General features: G+C 40.2%; 1 protein-coding gene across 1 annotated transcript; it reads left to right on the forward strand.

The window, feature by feature from the left end:
- The first annotated feature begins 646 nt into the window (after positions 1-646).
- Positions 647-19,058, forward strand: cul3b (cullin 3b). Its single transcript, XM_004561431.3, has 16 exons — positions 647-929; positions 6,789-6,986; positions 9,269-9,382; positions 9,545-9,705; positions 10,106-10,220; positions 10,352-10,580; positions 10,970-11,115; positions 11,636-11,812; positions 12,060-12,230; positions 13,929-14,036; positions 14,858-14,982; positions 15,318-15,414; positions 15,698-15,832; positions 15,981-16,167; positions 17,405-17,550; positions 17,827-19,058. Exons 1-16 carry the CDS (start codon positions 867-869, stop codon positions 17,956-17,958), a joined length of 2,304 nt encoding a protein of 767 aa, XP_004561488.1. The 5' UTR covers positions 647-866; the 3' UTR covers positions 17,959-19,058.
- Positions 19,059-19,593: the final 535 nt, after the last annotated feature.

Genomic DNA, 19,593 nt, shown 5'->3' on the forward strand with positions numbered 1-19,593 from the left:
TAAAACGAATTAAATAAATAAATAATAACAAAATAATTTTAACAGCAAATTATTGACTTTTGGGAACAGGTAGTTAAGTAGGCCTAAAAGAGGACGTATCATGTCTATTGGGCACTTATGATAGCGCAGTGTCCGTGATATATACTTATATGTATCTTCAACAATACATACTATTTCATAAAGTGATCTATTTTATGTATACAGTCTCAAGCAAAACAATTACAGTGGCTGAAAATTATTTATTACTTTATTACTGCGCCTGCACTTCACTCTAGTATCACACTGGTAAAGTACAGTAAACAAACTACAGTAGTACTGTGTAGCAGTTAAATGCATGCTCTAAAACAGTGGTTCTTAACCTGGGCTCGATCGAACCCTAGGGGTTCGGCAGAGCCTCCACCATGACATGCACGGCTCATTTTGTGCACCAATAAAAAACATATCTATGTCTTGAATTTGAAAATAGTTTTTTTATTTTTCACTAAAGAGGGGTTCAGTGAATGCGCATATGAAACTGGTGGGGTTCGGTACCTCCAACAAGGTTAAGAACCACTGCTCTAAAATTAAAAATCAGCAATTTACGAGCTCAAAACAAAGCAAAGTTGAGAAAACGCTCGTACTAATTGAATCATCGCGTGATTTGGAGTGCGTGAGCTCTGCGCAATGAGAACTGCAGGTAGTCCGCCATTGCTGTATGAAGAACTGTCGGATTTGGTGTTTGGCAGTCAACAATAAACTTGTGGTGCCGGGACCCGGAGCTACGAGGTCGGGTGAAAGCTCGTCGGCTGCTCGATAAACCAGTAGTCGGCCCAGTCCTCCCTGGACAACACTTTCATGTGAATACGGAGCCCACAGACGAGGCAACCATGTCCAATCTCAGCAAAGGCGGCACCAAGAAGGACACCAAAATGAGGATACGGGCCTTTCCTGTAAGTGTACGCCGCAGTAGGGGCTTTGCCCGTCCGACGGTCGCGGACTCGATTACCGTGGTCTGCGCTAAGGGCTAAATGCTAATAGGCTAACCAGCTGAGGTGACTTGACTATCCGTAAACAAAGTGTAGCCGTCAGATATCCAGTCTTCCACACTCTTGGTCGGTCTGTTAGATGGAAACTCATTTATAATACCAGCTCGGTGATAAGTGTTATAAATCACTTTTATTTTTCCTGTCGCTTAACTGTCTTACAACTTCCCAGGCATTAGCTAGCCGATATGATCAGCCAAGTAGCCGATGCTAACGTTAGCCATGGGTCTTGACACTTGTTGTTTTGACTGATTTTATTTTTGCTCATTTTCTAAAATGTGTCTATGTGTGTGTGTGTGTGTATATGTGTATATATATATATATATATATATATATATATATAAACGCATAATGTCTTTATGACTGAGCACTAAATGTAACGGACGTTTGTGCAGACAGAGGTCTGTACTTTAGCCTCAGCGGCGTTACGGCCGCTTTACATGATGCTAATGAAAACCAAAATGAGCTAACCCAGTTCTTGGTTCTGAATTAATGCCTGTGTGGATTTTGTGGACCTGTGTTGGTGTTGGAATAGATTCTTCGCTCACATGGCACTCTCTTTGTCTGCGAGACACTGAATTATCTATTTTCTGAACTGACCTAAATTTTCATAAAGCATTAGGCTGTCTGTAAAGGCTTGATGAGAGCGTAGCAACAGTATCCATGTAGCTGATGGATCTTAGCGACGAAGTTTTACTTCAGTGCCACCTTCATATATGCCTATGGGCCCGCTGATTGTGGCCCAGTCTTGATAGGATAACTGTCAGAGCTGCTGTCAAACCAGCGTCGTGATGTGCATGTGTTTGGGCTTGCCTGCTGAGTAGCAGCACAGGGGTGGCATGTGTTATGTTTTCTGCTTTTGGATAACGTGTCTTTGGCAATTAGGAATCCCACAAAGAGTCTAGAGTAAGTTTAAAGATTTAAATTATAGACTGGATTATAGATTTCTTGTTATCATGATGCTTTACAGCTGGGCTAAACTAGGTCCTTACTTTACGGTTATTTATCCTATCTGTAGTGCCTTGTAACGTAAAAAAAAAAAAACTTTCCTCCTGGTTTAAAATAACATCTGAAACCTTAAAAAAAAAAAAAATATATATATATATATATATAAGAGCTGGGGCTGGTAGCTTCAGAAGCACTGAAACCCACGCCCATGCATGCATAAATATTTAATATTAATTGCTTGGTGTATGCAATGACTAACCCTAATATTAGTGTATAGAGACTGACCTGCATTCTTTCACTTTACATTTTCCTCATAGTGCTTATGCAAGTACTTAAAGCAGCCTATGAGGTTGTTTTGACAGAGCCAAATTTTCAGAGGACATGGTAGATATTATCTATCTCACCTTTACCCTTTGTGATATCTGCTTTCTCACTATACAAATCATTTTGGTGGGTTAATGTGGGTTTAAGTTGGAAAGAGAGAGAGAAAGGTTTTAACCTAATAAAATTGTTCCAAATTCCTTACCAGCATACCAGGTTAGGATTCTGAGGAAACTGAGAGGTGTTTTAACCCACAACACAGTGTTCAAAAGAATGAAAACTGCTTAGTCATTAGTGTTCATCGTTGCTACAGGAATGTGATGGTTTCTAAATTAGCTGGAATGGGAGCAGCACTTCCTCGAGCTTTTAATGTACCTCATGTTAGGGTCTTTTATTCTTTTATTCTTTTTTTTTATTGAGAGGCATCCTTTTTTACTCTTGCAGTTTTCTTACTAGTCTGAGCAGTTTGCTAGAATAAGCAGATTTATCCTATGATTGAAGATTTTTTTTTATAGGCAGTGTACACAGCAGGGAAGAAATGATCATCTTAATATTTGCAGATCTGAGCAAATTTATTAATGAGAAAGCGTTTTCTAGAGGAGTAATAAGCTCTGTTAGTGTCTTATACTCAATAATGAAGTAAAAAAGAAATCAAAGATTGAGGATTGACACTTTGCAAAATGTATTCTGCATCACCACTGAGCCAAAGTATTTTATTTAATGCTTTAGTTTTTTAAATCTCAGTTTCTTCTCTGTTTAATTATCTCAAATGCTGTCATTTGTAGTCACCTTATTTTCCCTCCTTTAAACACACGGAGAATAACAGAGCTGGCAGAAAAATATGTGAAAACAGCCACTTTCATGTTAGTAGTTAAAGCACAACCAAGTCACAAACAATTCAAATATAAACATAGCTTGTTGGAATAATAGGCGTGAATAGAGATTGGAAGCATGAGCCAGTTCCACGTGACTACCAGTGCTAATCATCCATCAGACCAGATCCGTATGCCACTAATACAGGTATTATATATATATTACACATCTGTGAGTAAGAAAGGACCTGCTCGTGTTCAAGTGACTTCATTTGGTCAGGATAAACACAAGGCTCCATGCAGACATTTGCAGGTCCTCCAGTTTGCTGTGCAGGGCACCAACAATGAAGGTGGAATCCACGGAAAAGAAAATTTTGGGATGGGGGTGGACATAAACACATCTGTGTGTTTCCACAATAAAGTGTCATTCCAATCTAAGCTTATGAAATCCTAATTGTTGCAGTTGAACATATCAAAACAATGACGTGATGTCAGCCTTGTGGCAGTGACACATGAGTCACATGTCAGTCTTTTTCCTACTCTGTTTGTGCGTTGACTCAGAGATAATGAAAGCCATTTTTTTTTAAATGCACAGAAAATAGATAAGGAGTTATCAAATAGTCAAAGGAGCTTGCAAAGAAAAGCGTCTGGACTTCTTTAAGTTACTTGAAGACGTTTCACCTCTCATCCAAGAAGCTTCTTCAGTTCTAAGGTCAAATGGTGGAGAGTCCCAGATATAAACCTAGTGGGAGTAACCCCCCACAGAGGGACAAAAGGACCCCCTGATGATCCTCTAATCGCCTGGGGGAGAACACTCTCTGTCAATGGCAGATTGCCAAGGTTGCGAGCAATTTGCATGGGAGGCACCGACTTGTCTGCAAACACTTGGTAACTAAGGCTACGTTCACACTGCAGGCGAAAGCGCATCAAATCCGGCTTTTTTGACCATATGCGACCCATATCCAATCATGGTATGACAGTGTGAACAGCAGAAATCCGATGTTTTCAAATCCGACCTGAGTATGTGGTACTGAATCTGATACATACCTGATGTTTTAGAAAGCGACTGCTGTTTGAATGGTCATCTCGCATTAAATTCGTCTTTTACGTCACTGACACAAGACAGACGCCAATTATCAGCGCCGGAGAAGACATCGCGATTACTTCCGGGCCATCCAGTGTAGATGTTAGTGAAACTGTTGGGAAGACAGCGTTGGAGAAACGTGAACATTTTATTTGTACTGTATAATCTGAAGATTCTTACAGAAATCTGCAACTATCCTTTGAAGCACCGCTCCTCTCTAAAACAGCAATAAGGATAATTATTAGGCCATATGTAAATAACAAAATAACTTTATAACTTAAAGCAAACTTGGGAAACGTAAAGTCCGAAACAAGTCTTTATATTAAGGCCATCAGTCAAACAATATTGTTTGGTCTGGGTCTAAACAGCGCGTTGTGTGTGACGTCTTCTTTTGCACATGCGGGCCACTTTGAGGGTTCACACTAGAGCATGTTTGCTGTCGCATTTTATTTGTAGTGTGAACAAGTGGACAAAAAAAATCTGATTTGATCAAAAAATGGGAATTGAGCATTAAGACCTGCAGTGTGAACGTAGCCTCTCTAACCAGCTAGTGGGAGTGAAACTTGGAAAAACTGTGATGCAAATCAGAAATGGAGAACGTCCACTTTAACTAATAGTTATGCCTTTTAAACCACGTTGGTTTCAGCAAAAGGCACATTATTTACTTTGAGGATAAGCATCTTCTCTTTCTGGATTGAATTGTACTTTTTCAACTTCAGCTACTGCTTAGCAAGTAGTTGGGACCACTGCTTATTAGCCAACAGGCCTATAGTACATCTCAAGATGGTTAAAACATACCCTCTTAGATGAGCTGTGGCTAGACGTAGAACAGGCACTATGCAGTAATATAGAGATTTCGGACCTACAGTTCATTAGCTCAAGCATCAATATCAGCTCCTCTCTGACAGCATGGTGGGAATTTCTAAAAATGACTGAGTCTTCACTAATTCCATGTAAACATAAACCCATCTGGAACAACCCTGACATACTAGAAAACAATAATATGATACTTCCAAGGGGTGGCACATTGGTCAGCACTGTTGCCACAGCAAGAAGGTCCTGAGTTCAATTCCACCATTAGGCCAGGGTCTTTCTGTTTGGAGTTTCCATGTTCTCCCCGTGTTTGTGTGGGTTCTCTCCAGGTACTCCAGCTTCCTCCCACAGTACAAAGACATGCAGTTAGTGGGTTTAGGTTGGTAATTAAATTAGGTGTGAATGTGAGTGCGAATGGTTCTATTTGTGACAGACTGACTGTACCCTGCCTCTCACCCTAAGGGATCGGATAGGCTCCAGATTTAATTTCAAAACCTCCAAATATACAGTACGCTCTCAAAGTAGATATCCCTTTCTATTGTTAAATGGGAGGTCAATCTATCAGTCAGCTTTGATTACAGCGTTTGGTCTCAGATATGTCTAAAATGACTAGAAACTCCAATCTCCAATTAATACAATTGAAAATCCTTCATAAAGTGCACTATACAGATCAACAGATGTTCAGGATCGGTCTGCATCATCTAACACCTGTTCGCACTGTCAAGGCAATACACCTGACAATTACATCCATGCTTCCTGGTTCTGTCCACCTGTTCAGAGGTTTCGGTTCCAGATATGTGAAACCTTATCAAAGGTTCTGAAGTGTAACATTCCAGCCTCCCCTTCAGTTTGCTTGTTGGGCGACCTAGATGATAACACTGTCTTCCCTCTCTCTTAGAACATCTCAGGTGTGCCCCCCCCCCCCCCCCCCCCCCAAAACACACACACACACACACTGGGCCCCCTGGCTCTGTTGGGCCCTTACTGGGGGGTGGGGTGCTGTTGGGTCTCGGGTCTCTGGCCACGGAGCTCGGTCTGCTCTGGCTTAGCAGACAGAGCCTCCAGGCTTGTCACTGCAACCCCCTGGGGTCTCTGCACTGTCTGCTGGGTGACTGTCATTGTTATTTATGTATATGTTGGTTGTTGCTGTGGTTTCTCTGCTGTTTTTTTCCCCCCTCAACAGGTGTTGATTTAGCTCTCTCCCTTTCTCTCTCTGTCCCTCTTCTTCTCTCCCTCTCTTTCTGTCAACTTTCTCCCCAACTTCACTTTTTCCTTTTTCTTTTCCGTCACCCGGTCTTGTCCATTATTGTTGTGATAATCCAAAATCAAAAAACCCTAATAAAGGTCTAATAAAATATGAGTATCAAGTGGACAATTGCAACAAATGCTGCAATGCTTCACTTGTGAAATTAAATCTGTTTGTCATTTTTTGGCCTTCAGACAACAATTCTGATTGCTACACTGCCAAACAGGACGGGGGGAAAAAAGAAAAAAGTTGGCCAGTGTTTGCACACAAGTTGCCATATTCCATGCAAACTATGAGCAAAGTGGCAACCTGCTGGGAAGCAAAGCATTCACAAGGGTTTTTTGGGTAAAGACGCTATACCTCTTTGCAGTCAGTTTCTCCTAGCGACAGCTGGCAACCTTAGCTCCCTTACTAGCAAAATGTACTGATCTTCTAGAACATGATGTGGTATGCACATGTTCTCATGCACAGATTCTTCATGTTGACACAACTAATCACTGGTTATAGTCCTGTTGAAACCCATTACTTGTTACTTCTTGCAGATGACGATGGACGAGAAGTACGTCAACAACATATGGGACCTTCTGAAGAATGCCATCCAGGAAATTCAAAGGAAGAACAACAGCGGCCTGAGTTTTGAGGAACTTTATAGGAATGCCTACACAATGGTGCTTCATAAACATGGAGAGAAGCTGTACACGGGCCTGCGTGAAGTTGTTACCGAACACCTCATCAACAAAGTAAGGCCATCACAGATCGCAGCCTAAAACAGTTGCTGGAAGTTAAGTGATGACAGATTGACTAAAATATTTAGAGTTCATTTGAGCTGTCTGTCATTCCTGTGTGTAATACATGCAGCACATGGTGGGCTAGTATGTATTACACAATACTGTGCTGGTATTTAAAGTAGACTGGATTTGATCTACATAAAGAAAGATTGAAGCTGCGGTTGCTCTTTGGAGACGGTTAGGTTATTCTTTGGTGGAACAAACCTGGCCTGTGAATAGTTTCCTCCAGTTAACACAATGATATTAAAATCTGATTTTAATGAGGCCTGTTGTTCGAATGTCAGGGCTGAATTTCACTCAAATGCTTGAAAGTCTGTTTGGTGCTAAACAGAAACTGTCATAGGATTCATATTATGATTTCTTTTTTCTTTTTCCCCTGCTTGGCTTGCATGCCATACTGAACAACAAAGTCAAAACCAGAAAATATGAGCCGGTTGCATTCATGAGCAGCCTTGTAAAGGCACATAAGCAGAAAGATGGAGAATATAAATCCACAGGCTGTTACTTAAGTCTTGTGGTAGATTTGTAAAACCCTTTACTCACGCCCCCCCCTTTTTTTTTTTTTTTTTTTTTTTTTTTTTAGCAGATGCCTCATTCCTGTGGCTGGAAGGCAAGGAAGAGCCCAGGTTTGAGGATGGGGGGCTTCAGTGGTTTTTTATTCGGGGGTTTCAGCTGTGAGAGAAGGCACATCTGTCTGAAAGCCCTTCATAAAACAGGCGTTGTCCTGTGCCTTATAGAAGAGCTTTAGGATGCTTTTGGTGATGGAGTCATTTTCTCAAATCGGACATGTAATTGGTTTGTTTTACCACTGAAAATAAAATGTTAGTGAAGTAGATTATCCTAAGCAGCTTGTTTTTAAAAACAAAAGTGGCAGAAAGGAGGGCTATCTGAGATTTATTCCTTCTTAAAACTCCTAATAAGTTAGAGAAAGCATAATTGTTCCTAAGCTGTCGCTTGTATTTTTGTAGCATGTATAATTAGTGGCAAATTATGCCTGTCCATGAGATCTGTCGCAAAGGCTTCTTTGCAGCTTACAGTGAGCAGACACACGATGAGCAATATTTCAGCACGATGTTATTGAATAACAGCCAGATGGTTTTACAGCTTAATTAAATGCACATTCTCAGCTTGGCAGGCTTAGTAAATGAGCAGTCAGGAAATGTCAACAAGTAATGGATCAAAGACGAGTTCTCTGACAGCTGAGTGTGTTTTTATTGTCTTATAATGGTAAAGGCATCGCTTTGAAAGAAACAGTTGTAATGGTACGAAGGCAGCATCGTCTCAACCCAGCTTAAGTTTGGAAGACAGTCGAGAGGTTCAGTCAGAAGTGCATTTGTTTTGATTTTTATGCAGGGAGGTTGGGGGGGTTATATATTGTTTTGGGCCTAATAGTTAATGTTATTATGAATTATTGAGAGAAGGATTTGTAGATGTGTATTTTTTCAGCAGTGATTCATCGTTGTCTAGACAAGGGATGAAAATAAGCTTTAAGTCCAATCGAGCATGTCTATTCGGTCTCAGATGTTTATTTTCTACAATCACTTCTGGCTTTTAAGGTCATTTTTGTGATTTATCTATTTATTTATTTCAAATGTTAACCTGTTAAGACCTGAAGTTTAGATGAGACCATATGCAGTCTTCTGGCTCTTTAATGTAGGTCAGAAATTGATAACTTAAGGCATACTTTAATTACAGCTGGTGTTTAAGAAAGTTAAAGTTAAATAAAGCATTTATAAACACACACACACACACTTTGATTTGTAATATATGTAATATTTGATATGATGGAAAAGCAGCATTACAAAGTGGCAAAACAGATGAATATAATATGGGGTACATTGTTTTTTTTGTTGTTGATTTTTTTTAAGCAAGCCATGACTTTGCATAGTGCACGTTTAGATTTATGGTTTTGCTTCTGACTTTTGATCTGGATGTGGAAAAGAAGAAGTCGGTGCATTCATAAAGCTTGGTCGCCTGTAACATTAAGAGCAGAGGCCGTAATATATTACCTCTGCCCCGAAGGAGAAGGAAGGAGAGGTCAGTGTGCCCTTAAGAATCTTACTCCACTGAGACATTTAGTTTACTTTGCTGAGTCACACTGCAGTGTGACTGTTATCAAGCTGTTGTGTGCCTGACTAGTAAAGAAGGCCCGCATTAAAATGCTGCACGAGCAACAAAATACAAATACAGGTGTCTGCTTAAGTTCTAAGGCTGTGTTTCTGTCTCGTCCAAAGGTACGGGAAGATGTTCTCAATTCATTAAACAATAACTTCCTCCAGACCCTAAATCAGGCCTGGAATGACCACCAGACAGCTATGGTGATGATTAGAGACATCCTGATGTATATGGTGAGTATACAGTCATGCAGTAAGACATATGAGCGTTAGATATAAATATTTTACACATAACAGCTGTATTTTATATGCTTAAATATACATTTAAGCTCAGCTGCTGTTAATTCCAGTTCATTCTAATGTTGTTTGGGACATTTTTGTGTGTCTTTGTCACAGGATCGGGTGTACGTACAGCAGAATAGCGTGGAGAACGTCTACAACCTGGGCCTTATCATATTTAGGGATCAAGTGGTTCGCTATGGTTGCATCAGAGACCACCTCCGACAAACTCTGCTAGACATGATTGCCCGGGAGAGGAAGGGAGAGGTGGTGGACAGGTAGCCAAAAGTCACAAATAGCATTATCTAATAAATTATCTTTAGTTTTCAAATAAAATGAAGTTTGCGTTCTTGATCTTTAAATGGAAAAGTCATCATTTCTCACCAGGGGTGGACATGGCAGATGCCTTTGGTATTAGAAATATAAGATCTGTCAAATACATCTGCTGCATTTGCACCCAGTGGGCAAAAGCCTCAGAGCCTCTGGCATTTTAAAAACACTGACTATTCTGAATTTCATGCACTGTGGACTGTAACTGTTTTTCAATGGATGAATAGTAAAAAGTTAGTTGGCAGTTATACTGAGTGTGAAATGAGCTTCCACAAAAGTTTTTTTTTTTTTTTTATGTTTTGTTTTGTTTTGCATTACTTACCATTTGGTTTGCTTCTCCTTCTCTAGGGGAGCCATTAGAAATGCCTGCCAAATGTTAATGATTCTCGGCCTTGAAGGGAGATCTGTGTATGAAGAAGACTTTGAAGCACCGTTTTTAGAAATGTCTGCAGAATTTTTCCAGGTTTGGGAGAGAAATCCATTTTCCTTGTTTATGTGTTTATTTATTTATTTTAATTTGGGTCTATATTTCTTTGTGGCTTCCCTTAAAGGAACTAAAACCTCTTGTATAAACTGTTTCTTGTTTTCACTCAGATGGAAAGCCAAAAGTTCCTTGCAGAAAATAGTGCCAGTGTGTACATAAAGAAAGTTGAAGCCAGGATTAATGAGGAGATCGAGCGGGTAATGCACTGCCTGGATAAATCCACAGAGGAGCCCATCGTCAAGGTGGTGGAACGTGAGCTCATCTCCAAACACATGAAGACCATCGTAGAAATGGAAAACTCAGGCCTGGTCCACATGCTTAAGAACGGCAAAACAGATGGTAAGCCCTCAGTCACAGCCTGCTGCTCCACTTCACCTCTTTAGTGTTTATATCTTTAGTGATTTATTGTTTAAATTGACATCCACGCGAGTTACAATGAAATAGAAAATCCCCAACACTCTTTAATAAACCGTGAAGCTGTCACTTCCAGGAAATACTTTACTGGCTCAGTAATACAGTCATATCATGTTCCCATTGGTTCATGCCACAAATGGTAATATGTGAGGAATTCAATGATGATTTGATTTCAGTGAAACTGGAACTGTAGTGCCTGGAGAGTATATTTCTCCTCCTTTTCTGCAGATCTCAGATGCTCAGTCCCTTTTCAGTTGGCAGAAGTGTATTTTTGATGTGTGCTCATGTGTGTATTCATGCTTACCTCTCTACAGATTTGGCATGCATGTACAAGCTGTTCAGCAGGGTTCCCAATGGGCTGAAGACCATGTGTGAGTGTATGAGCTCATACCTGCGGGAGCAGGGCAAGGCCCTGGTGTCAGAGGAAGGAGAAGGGAAAAACCCTGTGGACTATATTCAGGTACGGCACTGGGTTATCAGTCGACATAATGTTGCTGAAGATGGACTGTTCTGATGATACTGAGAATGTGCTACCTCGTAAGAGATCACAGATGGATTTCCTCTGGCTCAGTACACTTCAGCATGTCATTGCGTGATGAGCCTTGACCATAATGCACTTTAATTACTTCCCAGCAGAGAATATCTGCTCTCGGTCCCATGTTTGTTACCACAAACCATGATGGTCTTTACCCTCATCCACACTGAGTCTTTGCACTGTACTTAGCATGTGAGGTCCTTCTGGCAACTAGAAAGACATCAGTGCTTTTGAAAATCTTATGGCCTTTAAATCCCTTTGAAGTTCTTGGTTAAAATAATGACTCACTTCTTACTCTCTGGTAGAAAACAGCAGCCTCTTCTTTTACCACATCAGCTCTTGCAGATTCACCTTTTCTGATGAGACCACCTTTCCTTTGCTGTAGCTACTGTTTGTTAAGCTCCTTCTAATGCACGCCGCTGTTGCATTTCCTGTCTTCCTGCAGGGTTTGCTGGACCTGAAGTCCCGTTTTGACCGCTTCCTCCAGGAGTCTTTCAACAATGACCGCCTCTTTAAACAAACTATTGCTGGTGATTTTGAGTACTTCCTTAACCTGAACTCCCGCTCGCCTGAATACCTCTCACTCTTCATCGATGACAAACTGAAGAAGGGTGTTAAAGGGGTGAGCCCACTAATCATGCATTCATGCTCTTATTTTTAGAACGTATGACAAATGTTACTGACCTGCTTCTTTCAAATTTATAACCTCACTTCAAAAAATGCCAAAAAGAAAAAAAACCCACACAATGTTTTCATGTAAAAAGTTGTGCTTCTGCTTTCTTTTGTGTTTTCAAAAGTGCTGGGGAAAATAAATCATAAAGTCTGTTTTTGATTAATGGGTATAACCTGACCCTGTTATTTTTATCCAGCTGACAGAGCAAGAAGTGGAGTCTATACTGGACAAGGCCATGGTGCTCTTCCGCTTCATGCAGGAGAAGGACGTGTTTGAGAGGTACTACAAGCAGCACCTGGCTCGCAGGCTGCTCACTAACAAGAGCGTCTCTGACGACTCGGAAAAGAACATGATCTCAAAACTTAAGGTGAGCAGGCATGTGGCATGATATAACTCTGGCTTTGGAGTAAGCTGAATATAAAATGAAAGATCCCTGGGTGCTTGGAGACTGGCCACAATAGTGATGTACGATTCGTGAACGAATCGTTCAATACTCGAGAATCACTTTACTGAGTCGTGAATTATGATTCACAAGCCAAACTGACTCACTGACTCATCCCTGTTTCTGTTAGCAAACTAATTCGCTTAGTAGAAATATATCTAGCTTATAATTCAAATTGTGGGGGGGAAAACAACAGCCAGTTTCTTAACAAAAGCATTTCTGCTCTGAACTGGAAGAAAAAACCCTGAGTAGAAGCTCACATCAAGAAAATAGCTCCTCGGTTCACAGTAGCATCGCTCTGCTAACATGCTAACAGCACATTTGAGCTACTCACCCCCTCCCTTCCTGTGTTGAATCGTAAGCGAATCACTCAGGACTCGCTCACCCCCTCCCTCCTGTGCTGAATCATAGAGCGAGCGAACGAATCACTCACTCACCCCCTCCCTCTGCAGCTTCTTCTTCTTCTTGGTTGGCAACCAATGTTAAGGCACATTACCGCCCCCTGGCTCACAGCTCAGTGGACATTTAGATGAGAAAATATATATTTAACACATTTAAGGAAAATACTAATAAAATAAAAATAAACAAATGTTTATTAAGCAATTTTGATAGGAAATTGCTTAATTTTAGAAATATTTTTGCTGTTTTTTGCTCTATAAAATAGTTGTTTTCTTTTAGAATCATTCATCTTAGCAGTAGGATTTACATGAAAAGAGAAACAAATTAAGTTTGAGTGAAAATGTACACTTTTTGCACTCTCTGGTCAACTGACTCAGTGAATCAAATGACTCAAAAAACCCGATTCACTTTGGTGAGTGACTCATTAAAACTCGATTCAGTAAAAAGAATCAAATTTACCATCACTAGGCCACAGTGCTCAGATGTGTTATGGGCACTTCTTTACATTATTTTTTTTTCTCCGTGTTTTTTGCATTTCAGTGGATGTTTAGGTAAAAGGAAACATACAGTTTTCAGACTGTATCCACTTGCCTGTGTTTGATCATTATATAAATGTTTCTTTACTTTAAATAGACAGTTCCCTTCAAAATCAAATATACTCACTTTTTCTGTAGTGCTTTTTATCCATTTTTTCAGTAAGACTTGTTTGATTTTGGAGATATAAGCTGTAGAAATGCCTGCTTTCTCCTGAATATAATAGAACCAGATGTCCTTCACTTTCTTTTGCTCAAAGTGGCCATAAAAAAAAAAAACATTCGGAAAAACTCAGCAGAAATGACTCTTTGCAGAAATCATGACCCAGTTACTCAAATATATCCACAAACCTTGATGTGAGCAGTTTTATGTTGGAATTGTATTTTTATTTTAATTTTTTCTACCAAACTGCACCCGACGCTTTATCCCTGCAGATGGAAGCATCTCCAATTATGACAACACTTATGACAAATACAGAATTATGACAAATACATGCTTTGGTTTTTGGGGGGTTCACTGAGCATGACGAGGCTAGGAGGAAGCAGATATCTCTATAGCTGATATCTCTAAATCTGGTTCTGCAGCCCAGAATTATGTTCTTACACTTGATTTCAGCTTGAGCTGTCCCCTTTTCTTTTGAATAGCTTACCAATTATAAATCTAATCCTTCTTCATGTCTTTATTGCACAGACCGAGTGCGGCTGTCAGTTCACCTCTAAACTGGAGGGCATGTTCCGAGATATGAGCATCTCCAACACCACCATGGATGAGTTTAGACAACATTTACAGACGACTGGGGTGAGGAAAATCTACTTTTTGTCACAATAAAGAGCCTAATTAGTAAATGTAATCAGGACATTGTTGCTTGATTGACTGAGCTTTGTTGCACTGCTCAGTTACATATTAACAATTAGGCACCTAATTATCCATATCCTGGAAAGTCATAGTGCATAAGCTTCTGGCTTGTGCTGTGCTTTCAGATTGCTGGGGTGACTTTAGCTCCATTTGGTGAACAGTGTAACCAATCAGAGTTCATATTTATGCACATTGCTTTTAAATTCATGGTCCAAGTAGTGTTGTCTGATATTTGTCATGTCTGGATCTTGTGTGCGCACAGTAACTGTAACAGTCACCTCAAGGTGCTTCATATTGTAAGGTAAAGACCCTACAATAATTTTTCACCCCATGAGCAAGCAATGGCGACATCTGTTAAAACTTCCTTTTAACAGATAGAAATCTCCAGGAGAACCAGGAAAGTCCTGTGACCAGTTGGCGTTGATGGGTGGGAGACAGGGCAAAAGGCACACTGTGGAATAGAGCCAGAGATGAATAATAATTAATGATTAAATGCAGAGTGGTGTATAAACACAGAGAGAGTGATGAAGAAACACTGACACAACCCCCGGCAGCTTAGGCCTATTACAATTTAACTAAGGGAAGATTCAGTGTCACCTGATCCACTATAAGCTTTATCAAAAACAAAAGCTTTAAGTCAGGTCTTAAAAGTAGCGAGGATGTCTTTCTTCCAAATCTAAATGCTACCAATATTACCACATAGTATCACTATGGCATCACTGTAGGTGATCGTATGTGTTGTTTTTTATTTTTCCTAACTCAAGGTGTCACTCGGAGGGGTCGATCTCACTGTTAGAGTCCTGACCACGGGATACTGGCCAACGCAATCAGCAACACCCAAGTGCAATATTCCACCTTCACCTCGACATGCATTTGAAGTCTTCAGAAGGTTTGTTAGTTGTTCACTTCACTCACAGATTTGGTAGTTTATTGATTACATGTGTGTGCTTTCATAACAGCACTTAGCTTTTCAGTCTGGTGATTTTCTAAAAGGTTTCTCCGTGTGATCCACAAGGAACAATAAATCCATTATATGTTGTTACCAGTAGAAGTAGAACATGGAGATTACTTTTTTCTTTTAGTCCCTTTCATGAAAATATTACTGTGTATGTTTGCTAGACACAGCATTTCAAACTAAATCTCTACTGTGTCCTGCTGCAGAAAGCAAAGTTGCATTGATCATTTGTTTTAGGTTAATCTAGTATGACTCTCCTCTGCATGCAGGTTTTACCTTGGGAAGCACAGTGGGAGACAGCTCACCCTGCAGCACCATATGGGCTCTGCAGATCTAAATGCCACCTTCTACGGGCCAATTAAAAAGGTACGCTCCACTTGGAAAGGGGAGTCTCAGTACATTTCAGCAACCTTTATTTCATTTTAGAATAACAAGTGGACCTGGCTTTACGTTCATTACTTATTGTGAATTTTCTGTTTTATAAATTAGCTTAGTGTTTTAAATATAAGCAAATGACAGACTAACAAATGCGAATAAATGTAACAGTTTTAAGTAATGGAAAGTAAAAATGAAATCTGCTGTTTTGACATCTTGTCAAAATGGATTCTGACTAATGTTTTTATGTTGCCTTATCCCAACATTTGAACAGGAGGATGGGTCAGAGGTCGGAGTAGGTGGTGCCCAGGTGACAGGCTCCAATACTAGAAAGCACATACTCCAAGTGTCCACCTTCCAGATGACCATTCTCATGCTTTTCAACAACAGAGAGAAGTCCACCTTTGAGGTGCACAACTTAATTCCTTAGTACCCAACATAGTAGGATATTTTGGTCCCCATATGTCTTCATGTGTCGTGGACAAGCAGGAAAAGGTCATTTTAGTCTGTGGCCTCTGTACTGTGTTGACACCAAGCCTGCCCTCTTCACTATATAGGAAATCCAGCAGGAGACGGACATCCCAGAGAGGGAGCTGGTGCGAGCACTGCAGTCTCTGGCCTGTGGGAAGCCAACACAGAGAGTTCTCACCAAGGAGCCAAAGTCCAAGGAGATCGAAAATGGCCATGTGTTTACAGTTAACGACCAGTTTACCTCCAAACTGCACCGTGTCAAAATCCAGACAGGTATGAAAAAAAAAATCATGAAGTTAAGCACTTTTCTTGAGGCTCACAGCTTTAGTTTGATTTTTCCTAGGTGTTATTCTGTGAATGTAAACTGTGTGAGTATAGATTTTTACTGTGTCAGGCTTAAAAAAATGAACTTTTATTTTCTTAAAGCTTAGTAATAGGCAGTAAATTTGTTACAGATACAGCTTATCTTGCTTTTTCAAGACTTTTCCTCCTTAATCTTGTATCTTCATATCACTAGAACAAAACTTAGTTAATTAATAAATATTTAGTCAGATAAAGAAGTTTAAAGTCTAGTAGCACGTAAAGAGCAGGAAACACGTGTGGATTACAGTATTTCAATGGCATCTTTTAGGTGATTTTGTGAACAGGTAAATATAAACTTAATGGCACCTTCATTAGATACACCTGTTCGACTGTGCATCAAAGCAATTGTATAATGAGCCAATCACATGGGAGTAACTCAATACCATTTAGGCATGCAGACATGCCTAAACTCTGAATATTTTCTGAAAATCACTTATTGATGTCAGAGGGGAATGTGCAGACTGCTTCAAGCTGATAGGAAGGCAGCAGTAACTCAAATAGCCTCTCACTACATGTATGCTGAAAAGCATCCGTGAACGCGCGCACGTCAACCTTAAAGCAGATGTGCTGCAGCAGCAGAAGACCACACCACGTTCACTCCCGTCAACTAAGAACAGGAAACTGACGCTACAGTTCAAAAGACTGAAAGACAAAAACACCACATGTCTAACACCACAGTCTGTCTCAGTACTGTTGATGATTTTGTCTATTACCTCTTTACGCTTTGAAAGCCTGCTAGAAGTAATCCCTGAAGCTCTCTTCTGAACTGAGCGATGTCTGTCATATTTCAGGCCTGTTTCCTGAGCAAAATGGGTGTGCAGCAGAAGGTAGTGTGGGTGGTTTCTGTCTATGCAGCTACCCTTGGAAAAACCCAGAAACTGTTCTGATGGTCATCAAACCACATCTTTATTGATTATATACTAAGGTGTCAGAACTCCTCATTAAGGGTAGAGTAGGGTGGTCACATGTCGCCTTTTATGAGGGAAAGAGTTACAGGTGCTCACAAGGCAAAGGGGGGTTCCAACTGAGTACTAGCAAGGCATACCTAATAAAGTGACTATTGAATGTACATAAGGAAATGACACGTTTCATCATGATCTCTTGCATTTATTGTCTATCTACCGTGTGTTTTTTGTGCACTACCCAGTGGCTGCTAAACAGGGGGAGTCGGATCCAGAGAGGAAGGAGACGCGGCAGAAAGTGGACGACGACAGGAAGCATGAGATCGAAGCTGCCATCGTTCGCATCATGAAGTCTAGAAAGAAGATGCAGCACAATGTCCTGGTAGCAGAGGTCAGTCAGCAGAAGCTGTAGCTAAAGCCCACTTGTAAAGAGCACAAAAATAAAACTATAATGTTCTGTGGTTTACAGCACCAGTCCCCTAGTGGCACATTATATGATGTACAAGAGGTTAGAGCCTCTAGTGCGCTCTAGTGGTTTACTTCTTTCACATAAAAAGCTGATATAAAAGAGTCTTGCATAGCAAAGTTAATAATAAATTGGTAAATAAAAAGGCCACGAAAGAAGTAGCCGTGAATTAAACAGTCGTGTTTTCATGTGTCTCCACAGGTCACACAGCAGTTGCGGGCACGATTCCTTCCTAGTCCTGTAGTCATCAAGAAACGCATTGAAGGACTCATTGAGAGGGAATATTTGGCAAGAACACCGGAGGACCGCAAAGTGTACACTTATGTAGCATAAAACAAATTAATTCAATGAAAGCTAGCATCGAGTTGAAAGAAGCTGAGGGCCTTTTTTTCTTTCCTTTTTTTTTTTTTTTTTTTTTTTTTTTTTGGTGGACTGCTATGTGTTTGAACAAACTTGGAAATGCTTTCATTGTTGATTCTGGGAAACACTGGGAAGGTTAACATTTCTTCCATAAAAATGTGTTTAAAAAAAGAAAATGTTAAAAAAAAATCATGCAAAGGATGGTGAAGTTTTCTAGCATTATTAGAGTTCTTCAGCTGAGCGAAGTGAAATGAGGGAGTCTAGTTTTGTATAAAATCCATGTTTCTTGTGGCCTTTGGAGAGAACTTAGTGGGCCTGTTTGCGGGCTAACGACGCGCCGCCACCAAACGAGCGCATCAGAGGCCACACGGAGAACGAGAAAACATTTGAACTCACTCCCCTGTTTTAAATGTTGATGTCAATGTGTTCTGTTTGTGTTTTGTGGCACAATAATGGCTGTACAGGTTGACAGATAGGCCTTTTTCCTCTCAAGAGGATTTTTAGATTTAAAGAAGAGGACAGAGTGTTAACTGGTACAGACCTGGTTTACAACAGCAGTGAAATACATTTTGAGTACTTGAGAAAACATGAAGAGTGCTTAATTTATGTTGCAAATAGGTCTGGGGTGGGTTTTTTTTGTTTTGGTTTTTTTTTTGTTTTTTTTTTAGGGGGGGTGGGGGGGTTTTAATGTCTGCTATCAAACATGAACTATTTAATGCCATTCTCATTTGGCCAGGTCTGTACTAGTGGTTATAGAGATCAAGGGCTGTTGCTTCACAGCATGCTTTTATCTATTGGATCAATCAGGGGAATATAAGACACACATGAAACTCCATAAAAGGTGTTTGGACTCTCATGACACATTTTTCACATAAGGCCTGCGTATGATAGGCCACCCACCCCCCTAAAAAAAAAAAAAAAGATTTCTCTCTGAGTGGAAGGTTCCTTGTGGTGCAGGTGTGCAAAGAGGATATTATTTTTCGTTCTCGACTGCATTTTGATCAGCTGGAACCAGTTTAGCACCATGTTCTAATGTGTACAAATTGTAAAATAAATATTGTACTCACTGCAAAGGTGGATTGTACAGGGCCTTGTTTTCATCATATTAAATGTAGAATTTAAAAAAAAAAAAAAAAATGAAAGGGATGCTTTTTTTTTTTTTTTCTGCATCTTTGCATGACCAACCAAGGCCTTGGCAAGCCTCAGAAATGCATCTGTAACCATAATCAAGGCTTAATTTCAGTGGTAAGCCACAGTCAGATTCTGTGTTCACAACAAGAATTTGGCAGGCTTCACGAGGATGTTGTTTATTACAGTATTTTCCAATTCACGTGTTTCTGTTTATCTTTACTTTTTGGTAAGAAAATACTCAGCTGAAGCTGCCATTGGCCACTTTGCTATGCTACACCCTGCTTGCCAGCTTGGATAATTTTCTGTCAAAACACTTTTTCTTTCAAAACTACCTTGATTCTTCATGCCACAGATTCAACAAGGTGGTGGAAACATTCCTCTGAGATTTTGGTCCCAAAGGTGCTCTCTATTGGATTGAGGCTGGCAACTGTGGAGGCAATTTGAGTACAGTAAACTTATCATGTTGAAGAAATCATT

Source organism: Maylandia zebra, linkage group LG14, assembly GCF_041146795.1.
Source record: "Maylandia zebra isolate NMK-2024a linkage group LG14, Mzebra_GT3a, whole genome shotgun sequence".
In the NCBI taxonomy this organism is placed as follows: Eukaryota; Metazoa; Chordata; class Actinopteri; order Cichliformes; family Cichlidae; genus Maylandia; species Maylandia zebra.

Coding starts and splice junctions, on each gene's coding strand:
- cul3b (XM_004561431.3), top strand. CDS start 867: ATGTCCAATCTCAGCAAAGGCGGCACCAAGAAGGACACCAAAATGAGG. Junction 11,116..11,635: donor ACCCTGTGGACTATATTCAG/GTACGGCACTGG, acceptor GTCTTCCTGCAG/GGTTTGCTGGACCTGAAGTC. Junction 17,551..17,826: donor ACAATGTCCTGGTAGCAGAG/GTCAGTCAGCAG, acceptor GTGTCTCCACAG/GTCACACAGCAGTTGCGGGC.